General features: G+C 50.2%; 1 protein-coding gene across 1 annotated transcript in view; it reads right to left on the bottom strand.

Moving 5' to 3' along the window:
* Positions 1–5,528, bottom strand: part of BRI3 (brain protein I3) — a 17,261-nt gene extending 11,733 nt beyond the window's left edge. The window contains exon 1 of the mRNA XM_019637497.1: positions 5,492–5,528. Within this exon, the coding sequence (XP_019493042.1) occupies positions 5,492–5,513 (22 nt within the window). The 5' untranslated portion in view covers positions 5,514–5,528. The remainder of the gene's footprint in view (positions 1–5,491) is intronic.
* Positions 5,529–9,439: the final 3,911 nt, after the last annotated feature.

The following is a 9,439-nucleotide window of genomic DNA, read 5'->3' as shown; positions in this document are numbered from 1 at the left end:
CAGGATAACCTCACTGCAACCTGCAATAGTGGTATGAAAACCGTAGGAGAGTTGACTTATATAGAAAGCACGCCCCACCCCTGGTTCCTGATTGGCTCATTTTCATGTAAACGAAGACTCCAAATCCTCACAGGTTGATTGGTCCAAAACTCGCTCTACTGATTGGTTAGAATGGAGTTGCTCTGATTGGTCAGTGAAGATGTTAGCTGTGCAGCTCCAATTGGGAAAGTCTCAGTCTTATTGGTCCAATTTCGATCCTAGAGCTCTTTAGTATGGGTGGGCTCAGTCAGGCTGCAAGACAGTGCAGGAAGCTTAGTATCCCAATCTGTAGCTTTTCCCTGAAATGCAGTGTGCATGAGGGACCTCTACATAGTGGCTGCTAGACTCTGGTTATGAATTTGAACCCAATGAACCACGAGGAGTCCTCTTTTTTGGCAGGTATATTCTTCTCGGGCTCAACACCCTCATATTTCTTTATCACAAGTTTAGCTCCTCAAAGCCCATTCCCATCTGTCTTTTATCTCCTGTGTTGGTCATCGTCCTGCCAGTCCTGTGGGGAGAAATGAGAGGCAGGCCAGGTAAAGGACCTGGCTGGCATTAGGAGGAGAGCCAGGTCAAGAAAGTAGCCTGGCTGACAGGGGCCAAGACCTTCAGAGCTAGCAAAGTTCCTAGCCTGCAGTGGAGTGGCCTATAGGCTGATCAGAGCAGCAGGAAGCCAGAGCCCCTACCAGCGGAAACCGGGGTATAACCCCATGCCTCATCAACCGTTAGAAGTGGGCTCAAGGCAGACTTCCTAACACCTGGACAGCTATAGACACCCACATGGGGCCCGTGCCCTTCCCTGCCTTGCAAAATGCTAACAAGCAGCATCACTTAGCTCAATGACGTCCACCTGTCAGACTAAATGTAAGCTGGCAGCTGGCCCTTCAGTTTCATGGTTAATTTTCCCTTCCTCGTGGGCCTGTGTTTGCTAATCAAACTCCACAAAATCCATAGCCTCTGGCTCCCTTCTCTTCCAATAATCCATTTTCCCCCTTGCAGTGCCCCCAGCGTGGAAATCCATATTCATGAATGATATGGTGTGGCTTGGGGATTTTGCAGCATCACTTTGACGAAGGCAGCTCACTGACTCAAAGCAGGTCCCTCCCCGTCATTCATCCAGCAAGCCCAGTGTGGCCTGCGATCCCAGGCAAGTCCTGGGGGGACAAAGATGACTGACCAGGGATACACAGAAGGAGCAGCTGGTAGGCAGCCAAACAATAAATTCCCAGAGGCAGTGCAGTAAGGCCGATGCAGTGAGAGGTGCCCATGGGCCCTGGGCCCTGAGAGTGCCAGGGCGGAAGCCCCACCTGGAAGGCCAGTGGTGACTTGGTCCGAGGAACCAGAGGGCAAGCACTCCAGGCAGAGTGAACTGCAGTCCCAAAGAGCATGCCACGCACAGCCCAGTACCTGCTGAGATTCTGCGTCACTTAGACTTGCGGGAGCCCTGGGAGTGGGACCGGCCAGGGGAGGCAGCCCCCATGTTGGAAGTGGGATGGCATCCTGTAAGAGCTTATCGCCGAACGGCACACAGTTTAAACCGGGACAGAGGAGCATCAGACAAGAAAAATGATTTTGGCAGCAGTGGAAAGGGTTAAAGGAGCAGGGGGCTCAAGGAGGAAGGGACAGCTGCGGAGAAGGAGAGGAGCAGGAAGGTGTGAGAGAGGTTAAGAGCCCATTAAGACTTAATGATCTCCTGGGTGGTTGTGGAAGACTCCTGACGCTCAGGTTTCTGGCTCAGGTGACAGTGGTGCTAGAACCTGGATGTGGATCAGCTGGAAGGGAAGGGTGGCGAGGCCAAGCTCGCACCCGCTGACTCGGTGCGTGCACATCCTGAAGCGACACCTAACCGAAGGATGCCATGTGCAGGAAGGTATCTGTGAAGCATCACCCTTGTGATAAAAGGTCCGAGGCAATCTCAGTGGCTACCAGCCGTTCAACCACTCGACAAGTATTTTGAAGCACGTACTCTGCCCAGGATGTATCCTGCTTTGTGGAGCCCACTCTCTAATGGGGTGGGGCAGTGGTGGGAAGGGGGAAGTGCTGGGGGTGGGGCTGAAATGAGCAGGGTCAAGGGCAAAGGGAGTCGACAAGGTTGTGTGGTGTTCAGAGCTGGCGGGGCCAGAAGGTGAGCAGAGGCTCCAGGAGGCCAGAAGGACCAGCTTTTGTGGGTTTGCTAGTTTGTGTTTTAAGGGGAGGGAAAGTGGCAGCATGTTTATAAGCTGGTGGGAACAGCCTGATCCTGAGGTAGTTTGCAGGAGAAAGAGCAGAGGAGGATGCCGAAAGGGATGGGGTCTAGTGCCTGGAGGGGGCATCCCCTGCTGGGGTTCCAGACAAGTCACCCAAGGAACCAGGAGAAGGCAGAGCAGGTGGGCGGCTGTATGGAGCTGGTACTCTCTTCTGATTGTTGCTGTTTTCTCTATGACACGGGAAGCACAGTCAGCAGCTGGGACTGAGGATAGGAGAGGGAGTGTTGGGATTTGAAAGGTGTGAAAGTCACCGTGAACAGTGGGTGTTTGACCAGGCCAGAGAGCCGTGATCTGTAGTGTAAGAGCTGAGGTTAGTGGTGCTTATTTTAAAGTGAGACCAGGAGTAATCTCCTCTGCAACATACAATATTTTATGTCTCAGCTCATCCTCCAGCCATCCCATGAGGCAGGCATTGACACCCCCCAACTGCTTGATGAAGAAACCGAGGCAGAGTGTTTTTGTAACTTTTCTCAGGACTCCCAGCCAGGAAAGGTGGCTCTTCAGGTCCCAGATCCAGCACACGGGACCCCAACGATCTGCTTCCATACGAAGTGCCCAAGAAAAGCCAGCCACTGTTTGCCAATTATAAGACACACGTCCTTATTGGGAAGGCTTGGAACACACCTTCCTCTGTGCATATTTTAACTGAAGTTCTGCTCTTAACCTACTTTTATATTATCCGTACATTAAAAAATTCATACTGCCATTTCCATCACAGTGAGTAAATGTGATTTTTACTGCTGTGTGTATGTGGTTTTGCTGGGAGCACTCAGCAGGGGGCCTGGTGGGCAGTGGATGTGCTGGCCCCTGCCTGGGGGCCCGAGGTGGTGCCACTGTCCTCCAGACCTTGACAGTCACCAGGTACTCTCTTCAGATGGAACCAGAGGAAATCAAAACAAGGAGCGTGCCCCATCTGGTAGGCTTTGAGAAGTGCAGACAACCCATCACGTGAGCTTCTTGCACATTGAAACTAGAATCTCACATGGTAGAGATTGTGGCAAAAAAACAAAAAAAAAAGGAAGCAAATATCATTTCAAACTCCAAGGCTGTAAGCACAAGTGCCTGGCTCAGAGGAGGCCTGCACCAAATATTTGCTATTTGCTAAATGCTTATCTTAGATAAACACTGAGTTTTAAGTTTTATAGTAAGCCTATGGTAAGCCTTACAATTCTATGAGGCACATATTTCTAAGTATTTTTGTAAATGGTGCGCAAACATTGCTACACGACACACAACTTCATGCCAAGTCACGTGGTAAAGCTTACCCCAAGTACCACATATACAACTATATTTAAATCCATACTACAGCCTCCATTCTCTACGCGATGGTCCTCATAGCATAATTCTGCTCTGTAGACCACACTTAGCATGTACAATGAAACATAGAAAGCATCTCTGTAAGTCGACATTTTCTAGCAATTCTCACAAGAACAAGTAAATTCTGGATAGCAAGTTTCTAGCTGAATAAGTGTCCAAGCAATTGTGCTAAAACAATTTTAAAAAACCAAAAAACCTGAAAAGCCATGCAGTTTTCACTAACGTAATGACATACAGATGAACGAGAGGCTGAAAGCATGGTGGTCAACATGCTTGTGGCAACCACACACAAAATAAGTTTAACGCCTTTTATCACTGCCATACTCTGAGTAACAAGACAGGTTGCTCTTCCAAGGCTTCTTGACGAGGCACGGGGAGTCCAAGAAAATGCCAGCCAAATCTGGATATTGTGGGAGGCACGTGGGGGAAGTGGGTTGTGGCTGGAACACCTGGTTCCCATCCTGATTGTTCAACAACTCCCTATGTGACCTGAGTGAGTCACTTGACCTCAGCAAGCCAGCCATTCTGATACCAAGACTTCCAACTTCTTTTCGGAACGACAACAGTGTCTCTTCTGTGGGGGCATTTTTCTTCATTACTTTCCCAAAGATACACTCCCCATTTCATTTTTTTTTTTTTAGCTGAGCCATCCTGCCACCTGTTGGCAGCTCAGCAGCAGCTCAGCTCGGGCCGGGCATCGAACCACTGTTGCTCAGAGCTCAAACTCTTGAGTGAGCTCTTAACCAACTGAGCCACTCGGCTGGCCCCGCACTCCCCATTTCTAAATGAGGCTTCCAGAAGTGTCTGCCATGTTCCTATTGGGCGTTGGGCACTGTGTGGTGGTTCATACTTCATATCAGAGCCCTGGTACTCAGGTATTATCATCTGCTCTTGCAGATGAGGCAAGAGCCTGTCTCCCCACTGAATCGGGTCTGTTGACCCACTGTGGGCCAGGATAGTGTCTGATCTCTGCATACCTGGAACATAGTAGGTGCTCAATAACTGTTTAATTGAGCCTAAGGTCACTTGCCCAGGATCATTGGGTGAGTCAGTAAAGATTCAAACCTAGGTCCTTCTGCCTCCAGCACTGAGCTCTGGCCCATAGACCGTGAAATGCATCCCTTCCCGGGCTAGATATAGGTCTGGATCATTCCAGAAGGCCATTCCTGGTTGGTTTCTAAAAATCGAGTGCGCCCAGACAACAGGGAAGATGCCCTTGAAAATGACGAATGCTCTCTGGGATCCCGCTGGGTGTCTTCTCGTGATTACAGAGTATCATTCTGAAACTCGCCTACCCTCTATCAACGGAAGTTACTACCCTCCGCCCCATGGAAGATTTACAGGAGGTATGTCCCTCTGAAATATGTCACCATTGTTTACGATGTTAGAGAGAAACCAAGATGAACTTGAAGTGAACTTGTGACCATTTACAGAGCACTGAATTTGGTGACAACCAGGCATCTTCTTTGGTTGGGCGGAAGCAAATGACCACTGTCAAGTTGAGACAGAGAGGTCACTTCCTGGGGTCAGTAAGGGACTTAGGTGAACCACCCTCAGATGGTGATTTTTTACAGGGCCCTGTAGATCTTGGTCTCCTTCTCTCAACCATTAATCTACTTTACCCGCAACAACCATTTCTCCTACAGGCCACAGAATGAAGCAGGAAAACTAAGGCTTTGAGGTGTTGCTGTCATGGCGCCTGGGCTGTGAAACAAGTGGGCTTGGAGGACCGCAGTGGACACGGGTCCTCAGGAAGAAGAGTCCACGCCTGCTGCAAGGGCCCCTTCCCCCGTCCCCACTGTCTCTTCTCCTCCTCGGGTGCTCCATCCTCTCCTCTGGCCAGGCCCACCCTGCTCTCCCTCCCTGGCCCTGTTCGGGGCTCCTACCTGCTGCCCGCACGGTGGACATGGCTGGCTTCGGTGAGCTGCCCCTGGGAGAAGCCTGAGGACGAGGCTGGGAATAGCCCCCTTACGCTCCAGCAGAAGACAGGCAGGGGCCCACCACATGAGTGAGTGATGCAAGAGGAAGCCTCCAGGGAGGGGCCATCTCGGGATGGGGCGGCCTGGGAGGAATGGGGCAGGGCTGGGCCCCCGCAGGGGACAGAATGCAGCCTCACAATCCTGCCCCAGCACGAAGATTCTCAGGTTCTGAGCCTGGAGTCCTGCCACTAGGAAGAGGGTCACAGACTTCACCTCTGGGAGTCAGACCAGTTGGGGAGACGCCATCTTACCACCACAGCCAAGGGGCTCCTTGATAAAAACTACAACTATGAGAGGTAGGGACCGTAGGGCCAACCAGGTGAGGACGAAATGTGACAGGCACCAAAGACAAAGGCCCCGTGTCAGGCTTTTTCCTGTGTCCCTAGAAAGTGTCAGCAGGGACAGACGGAGTAAGGTCTGTAGCCTCCCTTATTCATGAGTAGGCAAGAAAGGCCCCTAAATTCCAGGAACCAAGCCCCCCTCAGATGAGACCACCATGCATTCGTTTGCTTTTGTGGGTCATTCCCCTTCCTTTCCTAGGACGAGTTCCTTCTGCAGTTCCAAAGCAGACGGAAGAAAAAGGGAAATGTAGCAGTACAAGTGTACCTGTGTCAGGAAGAAGGGGGCGCCCAGAAAAGCCAGGGCTGACAGGAGGCGCCCAGGGCAGGGTCTACTCTGTCCAGGCTGTGTCCCGTGTTCACTGATTCTCAGGACGTCAGCCTGGCTGCTGCAGGTTAAACATTGGAACAGGTGTGGAATGTAGACTATTAATAGCTCGTAAGTGCATACCATGCACCACATTGCCTGGCATATCCATTTTCAAATCTGAGCTGTTACCTGAAGCTGACATGATGACAATAAGCAAAATACATAAAGCAAGCTTCAGTCCTCTTCAGGTTCAGCAAAAACATATCCCCTTCCTGTATTCCTACACATAGGAACCAGGCCCTGTAACCTAATTAACAGCCTGATTGAGGTAGAACTGCGTGCTCTTTCTTTTAAAGGGTACACCGCCTTCTTTTCCATCTCATGACTGCAGGTCCTGGCCTCGGTCATGTCCAGTCTCTCTGCAAGCTCCCCACACCGCCGAGAGAACCACCCCTGAGAGCCACGTGTTCAGCCACACTTAGCTGCACTCCAGTCCCCGCTGAAAACCTTCAATGGCTCTCCACGGCCCACAGTGTAAAGTCCAAGCACTTCTGTGCGTCATCTGAGGTCTCGTGCCCCTGCGAGAAGCATCCTCCAAATGGGCCAGTCTTTCCTTCCTCCTCTGAGTTTCTGCATCACTCATTTGGCACATTTTCATGGGAACCTCAGCAAGGCCGGGAGGGCTCTGCCACAGCTTCCTGATTGAGCCCACAGGCTCCAGGTCAGGCTGTCGGGCTTTCAGTCTTCCATTTCCTTAGAACAACTAACTAGGAGCCCACTTGTGACTCAGTTTGCTCATCTATAAAATGGGGGTAATAATTGCACCTACTTCATTGTATTTTTGTGAGAGGCAAAGAAGGCAGGCAGTGGGTGGCACTGAGTAAGTGTCCATCAGTGGGTGTGGTCACTGCCCCTGAGCACGAGGTGCCGCCTGGGGACCTTGCACAGGGCGTGTGCACATCAAGCATCTACATACATTAGGTAAAACATGACAGTCCGTCTGTTCCCCGACAGGTATCACAGGGAAGGGTTTAGGGTGGATCTGGTCATCTTTTTCCGTGAGCTACATGTGTATGTAATTTACTGAGGTTGGTTTTTTTCCCCATGTGGGATCACGCTCTATGTTTTGTTGTGCAATTTGCTTTTTTCACTTGGTGATCTTTACAAACCCATCGACATGTCCATGATCTCTGTCCTCTGTCTTATTACAACATAACAGGTGTCTGTTTGTTGGAGGGCCAGGCCCCCTTTCCCGTGCTGACTAGGTTCCTAACTGTCCCAGGGCCACCTGGCACGGAGAGAACAGCCACACTCCCTGCACTCTGTTGAACGCTCAGTTTAAGCTCTTAGGTCCAATGAACCAAACTCTACAAATCTTTGTGAGGTTTAGGGATTTGTACATCTAAATAATTGCAAATATATTAGAGAAGTCCCCTTAAACAGTGTAACCTGCAGCTATACATACGGCACGCTTGATTCTTTTGAATACTGCGAAACACCCTAGATGGCAAACAAAGCACAGACTACTGTAATGATGACAAAACCAATGTATTCCTCTAAATGTCAACATCATGGATTTAACATGTCTATTATTTCCTTTACTTTTTAAAAAAGACCGTTTTCAACTACAGCTGTATGTATTTTGATATTTTTCCACGGTTGAGAAGCCCCCCCAAAAAAAGAATACATGTCTAACCAGCCGAGTTAAGGCATTTCGGTTACCGATGGACTGATCCTCGGCGAGGGCTGGTTGCTCTTCCCAGGGCCATCAGATCCAAGTTGCTTTTTATAAGTAAACGCCATTTGCTGCATCTATCGGATTTGGAAAGCTCAAGCCCTTCACGTCGGTTTTAGTTCTCTGCAACCTTGTGTCTCCCCTAAAACGATGCATTTTAAAATCTTTAAAAACCCACCTTTGGGCTTTTATGATTAGTTAACCTCGTCCTGTCATCATGAAATAGTGATCTGTTAGCATTATTAAATCTTCTCCTATTAGTACTGTATTAAAATTAGCAAGGCCATCTAGAAATTCCACCGCCAAGAAATGAAGGATCGAATCTCCCTGGTTCTGTCGTCTCTTGAGGACACATGGGTGACCTGGGAACACACTGCTGAGCCCGCTCATCACGTGGCTTTTGTGTGTGAGCACTGGGGCTCCGGTTCTCACGAGTAACCGCCTGTGCTGACACTTCCTGTTTGTTCTGGGGCCACTGGCTTTGTTCACTGGTTCCATGCGTCTACCTGTTTCTACTTACACAGACAGAAACATGTACACAGCATCACTTTATAATCGGGGGAAAACGACATACCCATACGTTAGCTAGCAGTCTCCTACCATATTGGTTTTCTGTGCTACACAACAAATCACCACTGATTTAGCAGCTTAAAACAATGCACGTTTGTCATCTCACTGTTTCCGTGGGTCAGGAGTCAGCACGGCTTAGCTGGTCTTCTCTACCGGGTCTCACGAGGCTGCACTCAAGGTGTTCCAGGCAGCATTCTCACCTGAAAGTGTGAGTGAGGAAGCATCTGCGGCCAGGCCCATTCAAGTTGCTGGCAGGTTCATTTCCTTGAGGCTGATGAGTGAGGGCCCCACCTTCTTCTGGGATGTGGGCAGCCTCATAAGGTCCCTGCCACGCAGCCCTCCCCAGAGGCCATTCACAATATGGCTATTTGCTTCGGCAAGGCCAGGCGGAGACTTTCTAAGCTCAGAAAGGGCCAAGTCCCTCTTTAAAGGGCTTTTACCTCATTAAACCAAGCCCACCCAGATGGTCTCCCTTGCAATTAAGTCAATATGGAACTTTGTGGATACAGAGTGGTGTGGTGGCAATAACAGGTCACTTTTTCATTCAGATTCTTTTGTGTGAAAGGAAGCTAGTTCAAGGTCACTGCGTGAATACCAGTCATGTGTGAGTGCTCGCTGGGTACATGTACCTTCTCACTTCACCCCCCGACAACCCAGAGGGGCAGGCAGGTGTTATTCTCAAAGTTAGGATGGAGAGGACGGAGCCCTCATGGTGAGACTAGTGCCCCTATAAGAAGAGACACCAGGGCCAGCTAAGTGGCGCATTGGTTAGGAGTTGGCTTGGGACGCCAGCTCTGAGCAGCAGATCCCTGGTTCGGATCCCACATGAGGGCCAGTGATGCTGCGCCCTCTACAGCTAAGACGGTGAACAACAGCTCGACCTGGAGCTGGGCTGCCGTGAG

This window comes from Hipposideros armiger, unplaced genomic scaffold, assembly GCF_001890085.2.
Source record: "Hipposideros armiger isolate ML-2016 unplaced genomic scaffold, ASM189008v1 scaffold_33, whole genome shotgun sequence".
Classification (NCBI taxonomy): domain Eukaryota; kingdom Metazoa; phylum Chordata; class Mammalia; order Chiroptera; family Hipposideridae; genus Hipposideros; species Hipposideros armiger.
Note: the sequence above shows the minus strand (reverse complement) of the source record. Positions and strands in the feature narration are given on the sequence as shown.